Source organism: Oreochromis niloticus, linkage group LG14 (assembly GCF_001858045.2).
Source record: "Oreochromis niloticus isolate F11D_XX linkage group LG14, O_niloticus_UMD_NMBU, whole genome shotgun sequence".
In the NCBI taxonomy this organism is placed as follows: Eukaryota; Metazoa; Chordata; class Actinopteri; order Cichliformes; family Cichlidae; genus Oreochromis; species Oreochromis niloticus.
Window position 1 is genome coordinate 13095652 of NC_031979.2, and position 22243 is coordinate 13117894.

The 22243-nt window shown below is 41.8% G+C and overlaps 1 protein-coding gene across 3 annotated transcripts; it reads left to right on the top strand.

Annotated features, from left to right (window-relative positions):
• The first annotated feature begins 4869 nt into the window (after positions 1-4869).
• Positions 4870-8975, top strand: LOC112842069 (proline-rich protein 36-like). Of its 3 annotated transcripts, none has more exons than XM_025897845.1 (3): positions 4870-6976; positions 7013-7614; positions 7732-8975. In XM_025897845.1, the coding sequence occupies exons 1-3, from the start codon at positions 5740-5742 to the stop codon at positions 8569-8571; spliced, it is 2679 nt and encodes an 892-aa protein (XP_025753630.1). In that variant the 5' UTR covers positions 4870-5739; the 3' UTR covers positions 8572-8975. The 3 variants fall into 3 exon arrangements, with proteins under 3 accessions (XP_025753630.1, XP_025753629.1, XP_025753628.1); XM_025897844.1 differs by having other exon boundaries at positions 4871-6563; positions 6600-7614; XM_025897843.1 differs by having other exon boundaries at positions 4871-7614.
• Positions 8976-22243: the final 13268 nt, after the last annotated feature.

Sequence of the window (22243 nt, forward strand, 5' to 3'; positions counted from 1 at the left end):
TACTCAGTTCTGTTAGAAACATCTCTGTTCTCACCTGTGGCCAGATATGAAAGAGGTGTGCAATAAGGTAAAATATTAATAGTGAAAAATGCAGGAGGGAAAACAAAGAGCACTGATGAGGATTTAATGGGGATGATGGTAACAGCAAAGTTACCAAAGCATTGTTGAGGTCTGTGTTTAGGAGAATATTTTGATTCGTTTTATTTGCCTGTGTGTTTTGGGTGATGAATGTTGGTTTGTCTATGTGTGTGTATATTTTTAAAAAAGCCTTCACTGGAGTGTTTGAAGGTAATGGTGTATTTGTTCAAAGAAAGTTATAGACCTAGTTCATTGGTGCTGCAACAACAAAAAAACTAAAGGCAGTATTCTTCTTAAAACACCAGAAATGTGGTACCAAAATACAACTCAGACATGTTAGAGTGAAAGATTAGTTGCAAGAGCTTGCACAATTATCTTTAGTTACTATTGAGTTGTATAAAATTTCCCAAAACCTTCAGATGTTCTCTGAACACATAAAATGCGAGTTTCTAAAGATGTGCCTTGGTCTGGAGTGCCTATCCTGTATATACAGCTTCTAGCTTCCAGAAGCTGTTAAGCTCCAGAGATACCACAGTACAGTTTCAGTGGTACTTGGTACAAAAACACTCACTTGCAACAGAATGAGCAGTATAATACATTCAAAGGTGAAGTACGTTTTCCTTGAAAAATATATCAGAATGTTTTCATTTGTCGTAAACAACTGAGAGACTGAAACAAAGACAGATTTTCCTGAAAATTGTGCGGTAGGCCAATATCACAAAATCCACTTATATTTCAAATGGTGTTTTAGAGCATAATGATCATTTAAAGGCTTTTCATGAGTTTTATGTGGACAAAACAACAATAGGTCACCTACCTCTCTTGTTGCACCATTACAGTTTAGTGCAATTCACTGCACTCTGTTCAGGTCTTTCCAAATAATGATTAGGTTCAAGAGCTAGCCAGTCACACAAATAAATTTCAGATTGCACTACACAAAAGAATTCACATAAATGTGCAGGGAGTCAAAAGAGGTACTTCACCCTTCAACATTTTATTGTAGGGCGTTAGTGAACCAAAGAACATCTTGGTCTGTTTAAATGGTACCTACTACTTTAATCAATTTATTGGTTGTGGGGAGTAAATTGGCCACAGTGCAGTGAGTGCACTTGATCTGTTAACCCCTTTTGACTAAATTAGATTATAAATAAACATGAAATTCTGGACTGTGGAGCAAATTATATCATTTGAACTTAGTTCTTGCTTTTAATATACAGGGAGTGCAGAATTATTAGGCAAGTTGTATTTTTGAGGAATAATTTTATTATTGAACAACAACCATGTTCTCAATGAACCCAAAAAACTCATTAATATCAAAGCTGAATGTTTTTGGAAGTAGTTTTTAGTTTGTTTTTAGTTTTAGCTATTTTAGGGGGATATCTGTGTGTGCAGGTGACTATTACTGTGCATAATTATTAGGCAACTTAACAAAAAACAAATATATACACATTTCAATTATTTATTTTTACCAGTGAAACCAATATAACATCTCCACATTCACAAATATACATTTCTGACATTCAAAAACAAAACAAAAACAAATCAGCGACCAATATAGCCACCTTTCTTTGCAAGGACACTCAAAAGCCTGCCATCCATGGATTCTGTCAGTGTTTTGATCTGTTCACCATCAACATTGCGTGCAGCAGCAACCACAGCCTCCCAGACACTGTTCAGAGAGGTGTACTGTTTTCCCTCCTTGTAAATCTCACATTTGATGATGGACCACAGGTTCTCAATGGGGTTCAGATCAGGTGAAGAAGGAGGCCAGGTCATTAGTTTTTCTTCTTTTATACCCTTTCTTGCCAGCCACGCTGTGGAGTACTTGGACGCGTGTGATGGAGCATTGTCCTGCATGAAAATCATGTTTTTCTTGAAGGATGCAGACTCCTTCCTGTACCACTGCTTGAAGAAGGTGTCTTCCAGAAACTGGCAGTAGGACTGGGAGTTGAGCTTGACTCCATCCTCAACCCGAAAAGGCCCCACAAGCTCATCTTTGATGATACCAGCCCAAACCAGTACTCCACCTCCACCTTGCTGGCGTCTGAGTCGGACTGGAGCTCTCTGCCCTTTACCAATCCAGCCACGGGCCCATCCATCTGGCCCATCAAGACTCACTCTCATTTCATCAGTCCATAAAACCTTAGAAAAATCAGTCTTGAGATATTTCTTGGCCCAGTCTTGACGTTTCAGCTTGTGTGTCTTGTTCAGTGGTGGTCGTCTTTCAGCCTTTCTTACCTTGGCCATGTCTCTGAGTATTGCACACCTTGTGCTTTTGGGCACTCCAGTGATGTTGCAGCTCTGAAATATGGCCAAACTGGTGGCAAGTGGCATCTTGGCAGCTGCACGCTTGACTTTTCTCAGTTCATGGGCAGTTATTTTGCGCCTTGGTTTTTCCACACGCTTCTTGCGACCCTGTTGACTATTTTGAATGAAACGCTTGATTGTTCGATGATCACGCTTCAGAAGCTTTGCAATTTTAAGACTGCTGCATCCCTCTGCAAGATATCTCACTATTTTTGACTTTTCTGAGCCTGTCAAGTCCTTCTTTTGACCCATTTTGCCAAAGGAAAGGAAGTTGCCTAATAATTATGCACACCTGATATAGGGTGTTGATGTCGTTAGACCACACCCCTTCTCATTACAGAGATGCACATCACCTAATATGCTTAATGGGTAGTAGGCTTTCGAGCCTATACAGCTTGTAGTAAGACAACATGCATGAAGAGGATGATGTGGACAAAATACTCATTTGCCTAATAATTCTGCACTCCCTGTATTATGTTTTTGTTTTCTTCTTTTACTGAAGTGGCACAGTGGAATGGTTAGCACTGTCACCACAGCTGGCTGGGACCTTTGTGGGTGAAATTTGCATGTTTACGTGCCAGAGGCTCTCTACATCCTTTTTTAGGTTAAATGGTAATTCTAAATTGGCCATAGATGTGAATATCAGTGTAAATGGTGGATTGTCTCTGTGTTAGATATTCTATAAACTGGTGACATGTCCAGGGTGTATATATCCAGATGTCTATGACATCTGGCTCCAATCCCAGTTGAGAAAAGTTTTGGATGGATGGATGGACAACAACAAACTCACAGCCAGCCAATCTGCTCTTGCCCATTGCCACTGCATGTTAAACCTACCTTTCTTTTCATGTGCTGAAAATTCCTCAGAATACTATCTACTGCTTTAAGCCGTCTTGAACCTCACAAAGTTGAACTTTTGGGATTTACCTACATGACGAAATATATACAGAGTAATAAAAGATAGTGAATGCCCACTTCCCCAGCCATCAAACTGGGTGTCTGTTAAACTGGTCTCCTTTTCAAATATATGCTAAACATGACTCTTCATTTAGAATTTTGACACAACATTTGGGATGCATTTTTGACAAATGAAAAAGCACTGCATTCCTTCCCTTCAGGCCCTTACATGGTTAGGCAGTGGTTTCACAGTGTTGGACAGTCCCTGCACTTGTGCTGCCTCAACGAAGAAAGCTCCAGGTTGGGAGCTACCAGCTTTGACTGAAACTGCTCTGACTCCCATTGTCTTCCACCACACTAATGTCTGCTTCAGGGGATACTGGAAGGGAAAGACCTCGACCTTAAAAAAGCCCTCTGTGGTATGCCTGCCTTCTGATTCTGTTTCTATACTTTTCTCAGGCCTTGGGATTTCACAGAGCAACTCCTGCCTCACACATCCATACCCATTATTTTTCACATCACCTCTAAGCACATTTTGTAGGATGTTTTAAAAAGACTGACTGGACTTAATAGCAGAGAATTTACTTGTTAAATAGCTAATGATGTATAGTGTAAGCATTTATGTAATATTAAAATAAAAGGACATTAAGCAAATTTTATTCCTGTTTCCCGTGTGTGTTACTCATTATCATTTTTGATCAGGCCACAGAACCTCAACAATGGGATGTATACTTAATTAAAATGCATTTTAAAGTGTACATTTACATACACATATACATTTTCTTTCATTAAAATAAGATATTCCTTCAGTCAGTCATGAGAAACAATGTTAATCACAAGTAAAAGGGGATTTTATGATTCCATCAGAAAATGACAATATGTTATTAAAACAGCCATCAAACCCCATGCCCTTGTCCTTTTGAACAATAGGTCTGTCTCAATTTCTGCATATATAAAAAGTTCTTAGCAATATTTCTATTGCCTGAGCTTTAAAGTGCCATTTAAATATACGTAATTTATATCATTTGCTATTTTTTCATTTGAATTCAGAGGGGATCTCTGAGCAGTAACAATTTGTTCAAATCCTTGCACATGAAACACGAGCTCCTTAAAATGTTTGGTGATATCCCAGAAACCTAATATAATATCTGTAACATATTCCATTCCAAACATCGAATACCTAACCTAATGGGAATTGTCCTCTAATTCTATAATTTGGTGAGCCCGGAAAAACACACACATGTATGTTAAAAAACATACACACATACAGTACAAATGCTTTTAAAATCAAGCTATTTGCTATGATGGGCTTTTGCAAGTGGTTACCATGGTGAAAATTAGCAAGCCAAACCGCTTGCGTTGATTACCCTTTCAGAGATATGGGGATACAAATAGAAGTAGTTAATCTTGTTTAGGGCACACAAATTCATTGTGACAGCTCGGCTGCTTCAACCCTGCAGAGTGTCGCAGTTTAAATTGAATGGACTGATTGTAAAAGAGAGAAAGAAAAGAAGAGTACTATAATTTTATTTTTTTTTAAAGCAAGAAATAGTTTTGGGTCTAGTTTGGACTGAATCTAAATTGTTAGTTATTGTCTTAGATTTTTGTTTTTTAACTTTTTTAAAGTACAAAATAGAACTTGTATATTGGTATGCAACTATGACTTGGCCAAAACAGTGACAGTGTAGCTTTGGGAGAAATATAGTCTAACCATTTTTCATAATTAGCCAATAAACATGCAGGGAGATATTGGATTCATTAAAAAACAGCCCAAGTGGGTAGACAGGCAGAAACACACACACGAACACACACATAACACGCATGCGCACAAATGCATGCATGCATGCAAAGATCTGCACAGAGTTGAACAGTGACAAAGTAAATACACAGTAAATAATACACAGTAATATAAGTATATCAGCCCTTAAGTCATTTAGAATGATTCATGTGTAATTAATAACATCAACAAGTAACACCTCCGAAAGAACCATGCATTAGCTGACTTATGTGTCAGGGTTTCTGGGTCGTTGACCCAGTGTTTTCAGTTCGTCCTCATTGTTTATCTTCTGCCTGTTTCACTTCCTGTTTTATTGTGTTAACCTTGGTCCATGTGCATTATGTTCAGTCCTCTTCCCATTTATCATTAGTTCATTATGTTCAGCTGTGTACTCACCAGTTTCTAATCGCTCCTCACTCAGCCTGTGTATTTATGTTCCTCAGTTCAACCAGTCCGGTGTCGTGTCATTGGTGTTATGTTGTTGTTTACGCCTGCGTTCAGTCAGCCAGCCATTCAGCCCTTCAGTCATTCAGTCAGTCGTCCAGCCAGCCAGCCAGCCATTTCCTACCTCTGTTCTGTTTGTTCACTCCATCGGCAATAAATACCAACCTTCACCTACCTACCTGTGAGTCCAGCATTTGGGTCCTCCTTCCCTCATCCACAACACAGATCCTGACAGAATGACACGACCCGCTTTTGACCCAGCGGACTCGGACCTTTTTGAGCGGCAGGAGGCAGCGCTCTCCATTTGGATGGAGAAGCTCAAGGGGAAACAGCGGCTCTTCGCGGAGCAAGAGCACATCTTCGAGGGAACTCGCCTGGCTCTGGGCGGGCCTCGGAGACGCCGCGTTCCCCCACCTGCTGCCTCACCTGCACCGGAGCATTCGCCGCGGAGAGTGGACGTTTCACGCCGCGCTGCGGCCGTTCCCTCTCTCGCGGGTCCGCTCCTCGCTCACGCGCCATCTGCCTCATTCACCGGACCTTCAACCTCGCCACGGCACAGCGGCTCCGCCTCCCACCTCGGCTCAACAGAGGCTCCCGAGCCGGAGGCTCGGATGTGTACCCCGCCCGCTTCCTCTTCCCGGAGAAAGCGGCGCACACGCCGCCATAAAATGGACTATTTCCAGCAATTCCCGGTGGTGAGTTCCAGTGACTGTTTTCCACCCTCATTCGATTCCTCATTTAAAACCACCGATGAACCCATCTCTGATTCGTGGGATGTTTCCCTCCTGGAGGATTCTGTGGACTGGGAAGATCTTTTCTGTTCTGCTCCCCCAAAGACTGTAAATAGTGATGGCAGAAAGACCAGACTAAAACCCGTTAGACCTGTCAGTGTCACTCACCCAGTTGTTATTTCCACTCCTATCAGCCAGCCTACACCCACACCTGTGCCAGCTCCCAGGAGGAGGGCAGCTGCGACCCAGCCTACCTCCACACCCGCTCCTGTTTCTCGGGTGGGGGTGACTGGTGTCCAGCCACCTCCCGTGCCTGTCCCAGCGCCTAGGCTGAAGGCAGCTAGAACCCAGCCTGACCTCCCTAGAGTCTCGGAAGAGCTAGCCTCTCCATCTACTACTTCACCTCTTCATCCACCTCCTGATCCAGCCTTTCACGCCCTCGCATTATCACTGGTTAAGCTAGCTGAGGTTTCTCCTGCTCAGGCACCAGCTTTACTAGCCCAGGCTATAGCCTTATCTCCCTCATTAGCACAGTCTATAGCTCAACCACCAGCCACATCAACCACAGCTCCGTCGTCAGCCTCACCCGCCTCTATTCATCCCTTAGCATCCCCACTCCAGTCAGTTCACTCACCTGCTGTTCAGCTTCCAGCCCAGTCAGTTCACTCTCCTGCTGTTCAGCCTCCAGCCCAGTCAGCTCCCTCTCCTGCTGTTCAGCCTCCAGCCCAGTCAGCTCCCTCTCCTGCTGTTCAGCTCCCGGTCCAGCCAGTTCACTCTTCTGCTGTTCAGCCCCCGGTCCAGCCGGTTTACTCCCCTGTAGCTCAGTCACCTGCTCTCGTTCTCCAGTCTCCTGTAGTTCAGCCTCCTCCCGTTCTCCAGTCTCCTGTAGTTCAGCCTCCTCCCGTTCTCCAGTCTCCTGTAGTTCAGCCTCCTCCCGTTCTCCAGTCTCCTGTAGTTCAGCCTCCTCCCGTTCTCCAGTCTCCTGTAGTTCAGTCTCCTCCCGTTCTCCAGTCTCCTGTAGTTCAGTCTCCTCCTGTCCTCCAGTCTGCTCCCGTCCTCCAGGCCCCCGTAGTCCAGTCTCCTGTTCCTCAGGCCCCTGTAGCTCAGTCTCCTGTCCTCCAGTCTTGTCCCCTCCAGCCAGTCCAGTCTGTTATCCAGTCGCCTGTCCTCCAGTCAGTACAGTCTGTCATCCAGCACCCTGTGGTTCAGTCACCGGTTCTCTCACCTTCTGTAGTCCAGTCTTCTGTAGTCCAGTCACTCATTCACCATCCATTTCAGTTCCCGGACCCGAAGCCACAGCATCCAGAGCCAGCTGTGAGCTCTCCTGCTCCTCAGCCAGGGGTTTCCGCACCCGCTGGCCCGGCCGCTCCTCAGCCAGGGGTTTCCGCACCCGCTGGCCCGGCCGCTCCTCAGCCAGGGGTTTCCGCACCCGCTGGCCCGGCCGCTCCTCAGCCAGGGGTTTCCGCACCCGCTGGCCCAGCCTGTCTCCAGCCAGAGGCCTCCGCGCCTACTGGCCCAGCCTGTCTCCAGCCAGAGGCCTCCGCGCCTACTGGCCCAGCCTGTCTCCAGCAAGAGGCCTCCGCGCCTACTGGCCCAGCCTCCGAAGCTGTTGCTTCGTCACCGCCGGCTCCGCCTGGTCCAGCCTCTGCCTCGGCTTCTGCTCCGCCTGGTCCAGCCTCTGCCTCGGCTTCTGCTCCGCCTGGTCCAGACTCAGCTTCGCCTGGTCCTGCGGCTGCCACGCCGCCGCCCGAGCCTGCACCTCGGAATCGCTGGCCACTTTCCAGGCCACCAGCTGGACGTCATCGCCAGCGTGGTCGACCACCGGACCTCCTCAGCGGCCGCCGCCGTCTTCCTCGCGGCCGCCCACCGGACCTCCTCCTCAGCGGCTGCCGCCGTCTTCCTCGCAGCCGCCCACCGGACCTCCTCCTCAGCGGCCGCCGCCGTCTTCCTCGCGGCCGCCCACCGGACCTCCTCCTCAGTGGCCGCCGCCGTCTTCCTCGCGGCCGCCCACCGGACCTCCTCCTCAGTGGCCGCCGCCGCCTTCCTCGCGGCCGCCCACCGGATCACCTCCTCAGTGGCCGCCGCCGCCTTCCTCGCGGCCGCCCACCGGACCGACTTCAGCATCGCCGCCGCCTTCCTCGCGGCCGCCCACCTGAACTGTCCGGGCTCAGCCACTGGCCGCGTGGCCGCCCACCTGAACTGTCCGGGCTCAGCCACTGGCCGCGTGGCCGCCCACCTGAACTGTTTTTGTTTCGGACTCCGTCCCTCCGTCCTGGGCCCCTCCGCCCTCCCTGTTTTGGTTTTTCGTTCTTTTGGCCGTCGGGTGCCGGCCTTTGAAGGGGGGGGTACTGTCAGGGTTTCTGGGTCGTTGACCCAGTGTTTTCAGTTCGTCCTCATTGTTTATCTTCTGCCTGTTTCACTTCCTGTTTTATTGTGTTAACCTTGGTCCATGTGCATTATGTTCAGTCCTCTTCCCATTTATCATTAGTTCATTATGTTCAGCTGTGTACTCACCAGTTTCTAATCGCTCCTCACTCAGCCTGTGTATTTATGTTCCTCAGTTCAACCAGTCCGGTGTCGTGTCATTGATGTTATGTTGTTGTTTACGCCTGCGTTCAGTCAGCCAGCCATTCAGCCCTTCAGTCATTCAGTCAGTCGTCCAGCCAGCCAGCCAGCCAGCCATTTCCTACCTCTGTTCTGTTTGTTCACTCCATCGGCAATAAATACCAACCTTCACCTACCTACCTGTGAGTCCAGCATTTGGGTCCTCCTTCCCTCATCCACAACACAGATCCTGACATTATGGTTGTAATGAGCGCATAGGTCATAGAGGGTCATACATCTCAGAGCGTAAACTTCTCTCTTGAGGGAGACACACACTATATAGAAAACTGTGCAAGTTAGATTAAATGGAAGCAGATGCAGTGGAGTGCACTAAAGTGGATATTTAATCATAAACATTGCAAGGAAGGGGTGCCTTTTGAGAGGGTATATACTGTATGAACCCCAATGGCAGAGGAGCTCACTGAGAGGAAGGAAACACACACACACACACACACACACACACACACACACTTTGCAAACAAACGGTATGTGTTAAGAGATTAGAAAAAAAGTGTCTTCCAACACAATCTGTGCATGATTTTTTTTTTTTTTTTTTTTTTCCTTTTGTGGAAGAGCTTTGAGGTGGAGGGGTTCAGAATGAGTAAACTTGGATGACTTTGCAGTAAGCAAATAATAAAGGAGTTCTTGCGCTGAATGTTTGGTGAAGAAAAATCCACCAGCCATTATACTCGTGGAGCTCTAATTATGTTGTCGGCCTAAAATGTATTTTCTGCTGTGGCTTCCCATTGTATCTCAGCTTTTGTTTGGATTGTGTTGCTTCTGTATACGTTTCTTCCCATTTAACCTCAAACACAAATTGATTTTTGAACACTCCCTGTAATTTTCTATGATTTTCCATTCGATCGCTTGCGCTCTTAATACAGATACTTGGTTGTGCTTGAAGCTTTGAGTTTTGTTGAGTGCGACTATGCTACATTCACAAGCACTCTCAAACACACGCTATACAGTACAGAATACATCCATTTATTCCTTTCAGCTGAGACATACAGATGATACAAATGATTTGCCTAAAATCAATAAAGGAGAAGCTAAGACCGGAGTAAAACGATTAAAAGTCAACAAGGCAGGTTAAGAAAAATATTTCATTAAAAAGACAAACTGATTCAATTTATTGTAATTGCTGCAGAGATGCATTCAATCATTGTCACCTGATACACCATGCAATGACATTGGGCAAATAACAATAAATAAAAGTGAAAAACACCACTATAAACTAAACACCACACACACACACATACACACAGACAAACTGAAAGAAAAGAATAGGTTTTTATATGTAATTTAAATAATTAAGTGAATTTCAATCCTAATCTTCTTCCCAAGGCATTCCTCAGGTTAGATATCATCTCTCCTGCAGGTTTTTGGTCTTTCAGTGTCTTTCACCTTGGGTGTGGCTAGAAAATCTGAAAAGGCAATCATCCTGGATGCATCCTAACCCAGGGACGTAATTTCCAGGGGGGTTAGGGGGGTTATGACCTCCCCAATAATCAGACCCAACCAATGTAACCCCCAATAAAATTATGAATTATCTTGCATAAATAGGCTGTTGATTTTCTTTACTCCTTTCAGGTATCACCAGCAAAATAGTTGCATATTTAATCATCTGGGAATTTACCCAGATTTATTTATTTATTTAGACAGAGATCTTGAGGTGTTGATTTTCATCCCAGCTGGTTCACGCCCCACTGCACACTGCTCCAGTGTAGGCTAAAGGTCTGCCAACAGAGTGGCATCGTCTGCAAAAACAGGGACCTGCTATTATGCAGTTCACCGAAACCAACAACTTCAATCACCCTTAAGATTCTATACATGAATAACACAAACAAGATTCGAAACAAGGGGCAACATTGACTTAAAAGATGCTTGAGTTTTCAGTCAATGAATGTGTCCAAGGATGTGGACACAGCTGTCGCTTTGGTTTGGACCCAGTGGCCTGTAACAACAACCCCATATTCCTGCAGTATTCCCCACAGTTGTGCCCCGGGACATGGTTTGGGGACACTTGTAAATGAAATGGTCCAACTCCCACGATCCACCCAAGTACTGTTAATCATGCTTGATATCATTATTGTTTTTGCGCTTTTAAGATCTTTTGAAAATAAAAAAGCAAATAAAACATGCAAATAAATAAATACTATAACATTTTAAAAATATTGTTTGGGAAAATGTGAATATTACATTCATTCATGGTTTATATACCATATATACATTAAAAATATAAATGTAAAAGTATATCAAGTATATAAAGTTTATATGTATTGTGTATTGTAATTGTGCACAGACATGTGACTGTTATTATATTTTATGCTGCATTAATAACTAGTGAGTATCATTTTAATGACAAGATTAAATATCAAAATATTTGGGATTTAGACTAATAAAACTATTGTTAGTTACTATTTGTACTCTATTTAATCTACGCTTTATTAAAAAAATAGTACTAACATTATTGTTTTCTGCAACATGGCTCAGTGTGAGTGCATGTTATTTGTTTTTGTAGTAGTGTGTTGGTATTTTCTAGTAACTTTACATTATAACTTCTTCCCCTTTGAAAATGGATAAACGTTTCCAGTTTTTTCCAAGTTCCAAACCACCAAGTGCTCAATGTTATCATACTAGTCAAGGCAACCTTTTCCTCCTACGTTCATATACAAGAATTTTGAATTGCAAATAGTATGTTTTAGACAGACCGTTTTTTCACCAGCATTAGCTTATTTTCAAAGTAAATATTGTCCTCATGTACCTTCATAATATTTTTACTACCATAGTGTTTATCTCATTCTTCAGTATCCATATTTGGAAATGAAAAATACAAGTGAATGAAACTAAAAAACATAATTTACAGATTACAGCATTGGTGTTTGTTCTGTTGTGTTGCTTAAACAAATGTCAGTTTAAATGTAAACCATGCAAACCCTTAATTAAAAATAGTGTCAATACTTTAAGTTAGACTACCTTTTTGAATGTTACTTACGTATATTGAGTTGTGTACTTTTTGCCCAGATACTGAGTATCATTGTGCACATTTGTTTCAAATCTTCAAACTCTTTTGAGACTGTAATGAGTGAGGCAGAAGAGTGAGCAGATCTTCTCTCTGTGGATCAGCTTTGTCCTGTCTTTACACCCAAACCTCAGGTGGCCTAATCAAGCACTGGGCCTTTGAAGTCTAACTAACTGCAGGCCTCCACACTTCTCCTCTCTGTGTGTATTTGTGTGTGAATTGTTTGGGTCTGAACCAACACATGGTTGAGTCTAGATTTGGAAATATTTTAATAGTATGGAGTATTTGCCTGTGTGTGATGTTGTGTGCCTGATCGTTCTCCCCTTACTGCAGTAGCATTGACAAAAGAGAAGCACTAATCTGCTTGCCATTACAAATGTGTCAAAAGAAAAGTCAAGTGGATGAGTCTTTTATTCCTATCATTTCACTATGTTCATGATGTTATGACAAATGTGTCCTTGATAACTGGAAAACATGTGTAACAATAATAGGTTTACACTTTAGAGTACATATGAAAGACTGACTCAGCCACTATCACCATTTGGACTGTGGATTACCATTCTGAAGTTTCCCCCAAGGTTGTTTTAAACTTCAAAATAACATAAACAAGATGATGATTAATGGACTCACGGGCACTTTGCCCTAAAACTTTTGCCCTAAAACCTTAATTCCTGTCTTCTGTATGTGGAACCATCATTTGGTAGATTAACAATATGATGTTTTAAATATATAACTTAAAACTAGCAATTAAGAAAATAGTAGTTAATGGAAGTGATATATTTTCATGAACATCTCTACAATCTGAATTCTGTTCTCATCGTCATTTGTCTTGATGTTGTGATTGAAAAACAGATGCTCAACTTTAATAATTAAAACAAAAGTAGTGCAACATCTGGAATTACAGCCACTTTTAAATGAACACCTCATGTTCAGAGAATTGAAAGTATTGGATAATTGATTGATTAGCACCTTTATAGACAGATGAGATGTGTTTCTTCATCAGTAAATTAAGCAAAGAAAAAAAAAGATCTGAAGTTAATTCCAAAAACTTGCATTTGATAGCTCATTATGATATCCAAAAAGATACTGATGAACATGAAAAAGGTCATCATTAGGCTGAACACTTTAAGAGTGGCCAAATCAACAATCCAGTGCATTGTTAAAACATAATAAATGTACTGAGCAGCTCAGCAACACTAAAGGGCTTTAAAGAACACAGAAGAAAACTAAAACAGAATTATTTCCATGGTTAAGAAAAACAACTTCACAACACTTAACCATGTCAAGAGAACTTATGAGGAGGAAGATGTATCATTTTCTTGCCTGTCAAGATATGTTAACAATGAGTAAATATAGAGTGAATATATACAATCAATAAATACAGAAAGTAAATACAGAGGATTTACACTATAGTGCAAATCACTGGTAAGATTCAAGAACCGGAAGACCAGATTACACTTTTCCAGAAAAGATCTAAAAAGAACTCATTTCTGGAAAAGAAATTCTTTGGACAGACGAAAGCAAGACTGGCTTATAATGATAGAAAAAGAAGAGTATGGAGAAGGAAAGGAACACATTACAGTGGAGGAAAGGTTCTGGCACGGGCATGTGTGGCTGCCAAAGAAAGTGGGTAGTTAAAGTGTTTACTGGTGATGTTACTGTTGATATAAGTAGCAGGATGGATTCTGGTATGTAGAGGCCTGTGCTTTCGGCTCAAGGTTAGATGAATACTGCAAAACTGACTGGACCATGCTTCAGAGCACAAATGGATAATGACCCAAAACAAAAGCAACCCAATAGTTACTAATAGACACAACCTAATAATAGTCAAGGCAAAGAAATGGAAATTTCTTCACTCATCATCAGTCTGATCTCAGCCCAGTAGAACATGCTTTTTACTGAAGACAAACTATATGCAGAGAGACCCACAATGAAGCAGCAACTGAGGCAGTTACCTAAAGGACTAGGAGAGGATCTCAAATGAGACATTTGGTTCATTGGTTTTAGACTTTAGGCACTGATTGGAAATTATTTTCAAGTAAAAAAATAAATACCTCCCCCCCCCCCCCCCCCATATTTGATGATGCCACTTAATTCAATTACTTGTGAGATTCAGAAATTACAGGACTATGCATAACAGTATCTATCATGCTTAAATATTTAATGCAATACTTTTCTTAAATGTCTTGAATTAAAGCTGAAAATCTTTGCACCAACCACATTTGAATTGTTTTCCTCGAAATTCCCTGTATCAACACTCAAAGTCAAAGTTATGAAAATTTGTGTCATCCAGAAAGTTATGGACCTCACTGTACTTCTTTTATTTGAGACAAATATTCCTTTAACATGTAGCTAATACATATATCTTTAAACAAATTTCCCTCAGTAGCTGTCTTTCAATAAAGAGCACAAGACCGACAGAGGAGGGTAATTACATTATAGCTATACAGAGCCCTTGAGCTGTACCGTGTAGATATTCAGAGTTTAGCTTCAGTGGCTTTCTATTTTACTTCTCTGACGTCAGCTCCCATGACACACATCTGCTTGAGAGACAAAGAAGGGACAGGAGTGCACTCTGAGAGCGCTCTTTTCCCTCTCTTGATCCTCTAGATTCCACTCACACCAGGGATGGGATGTGTGAGACTTAGGCCGAAGTGGTTTTCTTCTGAGTGGAACCCTCCAGAGCCAGTAACCAATCAGAAAAACCCATGATTCTATCAGGCAGTACAGAAGGCCATGTACCAGTAATCCTGGTAGACGCTGGAGTGTACTGTGATTGGCCACATGCTGGCACTCTCACATACATTAAATGCTCTTCACAAGTATATAGGTAACAGAGAATGATGTGTTTCCCACTGTCTTCTTCATGCTTTCTCAAGGCTCATCACTCAGCATCTGCAATCCTGTACACTTTGCTGTATGGAATGGCAGTGCCAAAAGGACAATTAAAATGTGTTACAATGTAGTGTAAACATATTAGCAAACAATGTTTAATTATTTGAAGACAGTGACAATTAGAAACATTTGGCTGCTCCGAGGGAAAACAACACTTGACTATCGAGAGCAAAAGAGATGATAGTTAGAGCTGCCATCTCCATCATCTGTGTCCAAAATTCAGCACTGATGAAAAAACAAGGAAGAAGCATTGTATATGTTATTGTATTGCATTGTCAAATCTTTTGGGGGTTTTAAAATTCTTCAAATATTTTAACGTAACAATTGTATGAATATTTATTATTGGAAATATGCTAATTTCTTTACAACCCTACAGCAAACTTTCATCTTAGCAAAATTTACTCTAACCAAGCAAAGGTTTCTCAAAGTTGCAAAGACAAAGCAAAATTATCATTAGGTCATTGGGTTATTGTTTTGGAAGACAATCCAAAGCTTTAATAGTTTACAATCTGTCCTTCCCTACTGGTCCTATGAACAAAAATACAAAAAAAGTCTATTATCATTATTATTGTTATTATTATTAGTAGTAGTAGTAGTAATAGTAGTAGTATGTCACCATTAAATAACACTGTGGGTTTTGGACAGAGCTAATTCAGGTATTTATTTTTAATAAACTGGGGAATCTGTTTCTAAAAAAATCAATAGATAGAAATACTCATATGGCACATACAGATGGTTTGCTTTTATAGGGCAGATTTTAAATTGTATGGCATTGAATTCACTTTTTTTTTCCTTTTCTTTGTTTTGAGGATTCAACCTCAAAGTTTGTTAAGAGTGTATAATATAGGACACTGGTAAGCTCTGACTCTATCACAAGGTCCAGGTTAACTAATCTTCAAAATATTGCTAATCCTAATTGACTCGAAATCAGTTGCTAGGCTCCCCGTGGATATTCAATGATAACAGATTCTTGTTTTTCTCTGTCTTGCAGTAGCAAGATGGTTATCCAAACTGTTGGTTTATTAAGCACATCAGATTACAAGGTCACTATAAAGACAGCAAAGTTAAATAAAGATAGGCCCACCATGTCCCATTTAAAATTCTTCATTTTTGTAACCGAGCCTAGTGTATGAATATTGATTAGTACTGGGATGGGATTTTCTACAGTTCTGGCAGTTTGTTTTCCCTCATGTCCTTAACAATGTTTATTACCAGCCTTCATTAATTCTTCATATCCCCAATTCATTTCTTTTTTTCATCTACCTCTTGTCCTAATCATGCTTGTTTTGGTCTTTATCATTTTAAATTCATCCTTAAACACTGTGATCATCACAAATGGAAATCTCATCTGACTCAGGTGTCTCTTCTTTGAGTCCAAAGGTACAGTCAAAAGTTTAAAGCTGTCCCTTATTGGGAGATGCTCTACCTTAACTGCTGTTTGTGCTGACTAAACAATAGTAGAGGTGATTAAACAGAACAAAGATATTAATCCTTTCTTGTTTGATGTGATGGACAGCCCCAAGGTGAAAGTTTTTGTTTGTTCATTTTCTTGTTAATTTTGTTAATTTTCTTTCTTTTATCTATTCTCTGTGGCGATGAACGTGTGCACTTGTACGCAAGCATGCTTATGTGTGTGGTATATGCCTATCTCTCCCGAGATGGCTGGCGATGGAAGTAGTTGTTTGTTTTTGTTCACTTCTCTTTTTCCCCTCGTTCTCTTCCTCTAGGAGAAGACGACCGACTACTGTACCACCCGCTAATCAGCAGTGCTGAGATTAACTCCACAGAAAACCAAACAAACAAAGAGAGGGAGAGATTTTTCTTTTCCGCCTGGACTTGGCAAGAACTCCTCCCTTCCCTGGATCCCTCGTTCCTTGTCCGAATGGAGACAAGAGGGAGCGCAGAACAAAGGAGTAAGCATCCCTTTGTTGGGATTAGGTGAAAAGAGAAAGGCTCTTGTATTTGAGGCACTAGGCGCATGTTTCCTCATCTAATTTAATAACGTGCTTTTGTGCCTTTGAGATATTTTGTGCTTGTGCATCTTTTTCATATATGTGTGCGTGTGTGTGTTTTTTGAAGTTCAAACCTCACACCTATGAAACACCCTGGTCATTCTGATATGTTGGTAACTTGTACCATGACAAGAGACAAAGTGATTCCAAATAAGCCACTCTGACCTGTGAAATGGCAGCGAAAGCTTTGAAGACGTGTATTTTGGCAAGGATCTTTGTGTCACTCTATGCATGTGTGTTTGTTTGTGATAAGAGTGACTGTAAAAATAATAACCACAATCTGCTGCAGTGTGGTACATCTGTATGTGGTTTGATGGGATTTGAAATGCCTTTCTTAATTTGTCTTCATTTACAGTTTAGTCATGTAAAATTAAATAAATAAACAGAATAGGCATGACACGAGTGCTCTGTCTTTCTCATTCTGTACTTCTGCATCGCACTTCATTAACTTTTCTGCTCTAAGCAGAAGAGTTTTAATATCTCTCTCTCGTACGGTCATGTTCTAAGTTTGTGAGTGTGTCGTTTGGCAGTGTTTGGGCCTCTGCATGTTTGTGAATGGTACGAGCAAGTATACTGGATGTAGAATCCCTTAATAAATTCAGCTCCTGAGAGAATAGTTATGATGGCAACATCTGCCACAGGCATAGCTGGTGTCACATTTAATTTCTTCCTCTGCACACAGTTTTCATCTAAGAGCTTCCTAGTCTTCCATGAAGTTGCTTCTAACCTGATGCAACATGATAACCATGATTAAAGTAATATCATTCCATCGCGTCTGTCTCAGGGTCACTTGGTGTTAAAAAAAAAAAAAAACTTGGAGTGGCAGACAATGTTTATTAAAAGACTGAAGCACCTTATTCTATACATATTAAGATTGAGGAAGGGGATTTGCAGATTCAGAAGAGATTTGATGGGGATAATCAATTTAGCTTATACTCCAAATGGCTTCAAAGGTGACAGGATGGGGTTATTGACCTTATGTCAAGCAATAAATCGCTTAGAATTAAGCATTCAAGGTATTAGGAGGTCAATAGGTTATCACAGAGATAGGAGCATATTTCGATGTCAGTGTGCTGTACCTCAGAGAGAATTTTGCATTTATGATGCAAACTCTTTAAAAACAGGAAAGCAATAGAACCTTTGTTAAATCCCCAAACACAATACTCATTGCTAATAGCTCTTTCTAGTATATTGACTATGGTATTGGCTAATGCTCAGCCTGTCTGTATTCCCTTCACTGGAAACCAGAGATCCATGAAGGTCTGTTTATTTATTTATTCATTCACTTTTACTTTCTTCTCTGTATCGTATTTATGTTTAGGCCCAAGGCATGTTCAGACCATTTTCTTTGTATTGACTGACCAATATTATTTTGTAAGACAACCAACACAATGTGTACCATAACATGGATTTATACTTGTGTTAAATCACTGCCTCAGGTAGTGAACCTCAAAAACTTCTGAAACCCCATAACATGTGCCCCTCGCTAAAACATGTGCAGCCTGCACAGGTGCAAAAGCCTGCAATGGCATCAGCCTTCTTGTGTAGGCTACGTTATAGACTCTACACAGATTGCCTGCAGAATTGAGGTACAAGAAGATGGGGAGAGAGAATATGAAAATACAGACTGAGACTACAAAAAAACCCCCAAAAACTACATGCTGAGATCAATATTTACCCAAGAATTTTTCTCTTTCCACAAGTATTTGTGTTCATTTATTTCCACACACATTTCTACACACATTCGTGCCCATCCAAATAAACACTGTATGACACCTCTGAACTCTCTGCAAGAGTAAATTAGTTCTTTCCTTAGGGGTGAAACTCCAGAGTAAAAAAGGGTTTACAAGTGTATGTGTGCTCTTTGCAAAACTGTGTGGATTTGCTTCCGTGTGTCCAAGGGTGCTCACACATATGTGCGTATTGCTGCATCTCTCGGGGAAGGCAAACACAGGTCTCGACCCTGTCATCGTGTGGGCGTAGGGAATAGCAGGAAGCAATGGAGCCAGAGACACAGAAAATCAGAACATGGCTTGTGAGAAGCCCCCGTGGACTTTTTACAGCCAGTGAGAGAACAGGCCTGCAGCATGACACAATATGACACACACACACGCACGCACACACACACACCACCACTTCTACGTAAAACAATGAGAAGAGAAGAGCATTGTTCTCATGTTATAATGACCACACATATTAATCATCTCCTGGCAGTTCTCCAGAGTACAGTAGCCCCATTGTATATTGTGTATCACTGTAAATGCATGCTTTTTGTTGTGCCTTGTAAAAACTAAATTAAAACATATATATATATATATATATATATATATATAGCTATATATATATAGCTCTGACCACAAGATCCATAGAGGCTGGGGTCTATCACACCAGGCAAGACCCCAGGTGCAGGCTGTGTAAAGATGCCCCAGAGACAATCCAGCACATAACAGCAGGGTGCAAGATGCTAGCAGGCAAGGCATACATGGAACGCCATAACCAAGTGGCCGGCATAGTGTACAGGAACATCTGTGCCGAGTATAACCTGGAAGTCCCGAGGTCAAAATGGGAGATGCCCCCAAGGGTGATGGAGAATGACCGAGCTAAGATCCTGTGGGACTTCCAGATGCAGACGGACAAAATGGTGGTGGCTAACCAACCGGACATAGTGGTGGTAGACAAACAGAAGAAGACGGCTGTAGTGATCGATGTAGCGGTTCCGAATGACAGCAATATCAGGAAGAAGGAACACGAGAAGCTGGAGAAATACCAAGGGCTCAGAGAAGAGCTCGAGAGGATGTGGAGGGTGAAGGTAACGGTGGTCCCCGTGGTAATCGGAGCACTAGGTGCGGTGACTCCCAAGCTAGGCGAGTGGCTCCAGCAGATCCCGGGAACAACATCGGAGATCTCTGTCCAGAAGAGCGCAGTCCTGGGAACAGCTAAGATACTGCGCAGGACCCTCAAGCTCCCAGGCCTCTGGTAGAGGACCCGAGCTTGAAGGATAAACCGCCCGCAGGGGCGTGCTGGGTGTTTATATACACATATATATATATATATGAATGAATAAATATGTGAACTATCTTTATATGTTAGAAAGTTTCATTTCTGAGTTGCGCCCATCCAAACTTGACAACACTGAAACAAATTCTACGTTCAAATTCACAAGGCTGATGAAAGTTCCCTCAACTTTTAAACGTGCAGTAACTATGGGTTAAAATAACATCCTGCCAAATGCTTTGATGGAAGGAGAACAGTGTGAAAAAAAATTGTCATTGCTTAAGTAAAAGAAGGCTGCCTTTATGGTAATAAGTATTCATTTTTATTTGCTTGTATTTTGTTTTGAGAACATGTGCTTTTTGTCATCGTGTGTGTGTCTGTGTAATATTGTGTTTTTGTATGCAGCTCTCCCTGCACCAGAAAGACTGTCTTATCTTTATCTTTGCCGAACAGCTTGATATACAAACATAATCTCAATTTCTTTGGTCAACATCTGTATGCTGGTAAAACCACTTCAAATTAAAACACACAAAAGCAGTTTTTTAAAAAATTGACGAAGCACAGAAAGAAGCAGTGGTTCAAACAATTTTATAGATAGTTTAAAAACTAAGCCAACCAATTTACATGAGGAGGACTTACAGGGCTCTAGACTAACTTTTTGACATGGGCGCACCGGTACGCCTAACTTTAAAAATTTAGGCGTACCGGCACAAAAGTTAGGCGCACACAAATTTTTGAACCGCATCGCTTAACACCGCAGTTTTACATGTGCAACTTCTTTGGGAGGGAAGTCCATACAGACAATATTCATTTCTAAATTATTAACTAACAATCTTGTGCTTAAATTGCTTTGTCAATATTGTAGAAAATGTTAAACTTAATCATCATCTTGGCTCCTGTGACAACCTGTTTGCTGTTGCCTGCTGCAGAAAGGCAGTGGGGAGAGGGGACACTTGGGCAGTGCATTTATTGCAGCATATAATGTGTTTTCTGGATACACTGTGCTTTTTCAGCATTCAAAGATTGATGGCACCGTGTCAGAGCACTGGCTATGAATTTCAGACGGATCAGGCCTTAACTTAACAAAAAAGTTATCAATAGTTCTTTTCATCTTTTCTTATTACCCACAGCCACATCCACTTCTGTCAGGGCTGCTCACTAGGGCTGGGTATCATCACTGATTTCTATAATCCATTCGATTCCGGTTCTCAAAGTCCTGATTCGATTCAATTTAGCCTCAGACAGTCAGAAATATTATAATTCTGATCATTTATCAGTACTGATACATGTGAGACTTTATCAGAATTGTGAACATCACAGCAGATGCCTTTGTGTGAAAGTAACTGAGAATAAAACACAGAAAAACAGGAAGGAGATTTTCCTGGTCTGGCTTTTTATAGCAGATAACCTTAAAAATATTCTGCAATATTCTGCAATTTTGCATAATTTTTTAGAAGTTTAAATTTCTTCAGTATTGAACAGCAGAAATTAGGCTTTCTTGTCCGAGGTCATTTAAGTGAAAAAAAGAAAAAGACAGCGGCCGACAGCGCTGTAAACAACGGTAGACTGGTGGGTAATAAGCGAATGAATAATGCAGAAAACAGAGATTTGAGACGGGAAACTGTTCTTAAAGTACACACAGAGAGCTGTGTATGAAGTGTGATTTTTATCGTGGTGGAAGCAAAACAGCAAAAGTCAGAGGGAATTAATGACGACATTTATCAAATGTGAAGCGCAGTTTGCTGCTTCTTTTGCTGCTGGCTCGGTGAATTTTGGTTGGAGAGACAAAACCTGCAGCTCAGAATCAGCGCAAAAAGACGTAAACACAGAGCGGGCCCGACGCATCAGAATCGCTGAGCTCCGACAGCGTGTCCGTCTGCGGGCCGTCGGGTGAGAAAGCCGAGAAAGACAAAGCTGATTCTGATGCGTCGGGTCCGCTTTGTGTTTAGATCTTTGTGTGGAATCCGATAATGAATTGATATCGCTTTATTCAAGCTACTCACCTCCCTCCACCTTCCACCTGCACTTTCAACTGGACCAAGGCCAATCACAGAGGTCCCGCCCCTGACTATCTCTGATTGGTTTAGTCCACGATAGGGCATAATGTGTGTCTGTTGTTGACCACAGGGAGAGTTGCAGAGATTTTTTTTTTTTTTGTTACCCGAACGGTTTTTTTTTTTCGTCGCACCACTGAAAAATTTGGTCGCATTTGCGACCAAATTGGTCGCACTCTAGAGCCCTGACTTATATATAATAAGCCATATGGACAAATAATATTAGGCACTGAAGTGCAAGGTATATCGTCAAGAAAATAACAAAGTCTTACATTTCATCACAGTCCACTAAACTACAGTGAAGGCCAAAAGTAGGATTTCAAACAACTTATTGTACTTAGATCTTCAACCAGGGCATTTTTTCCATTAAAGGTCAAACTAAAAGCCAGCCACCCTCCAATAATCCCTCACATGCTAGAATTTATGCA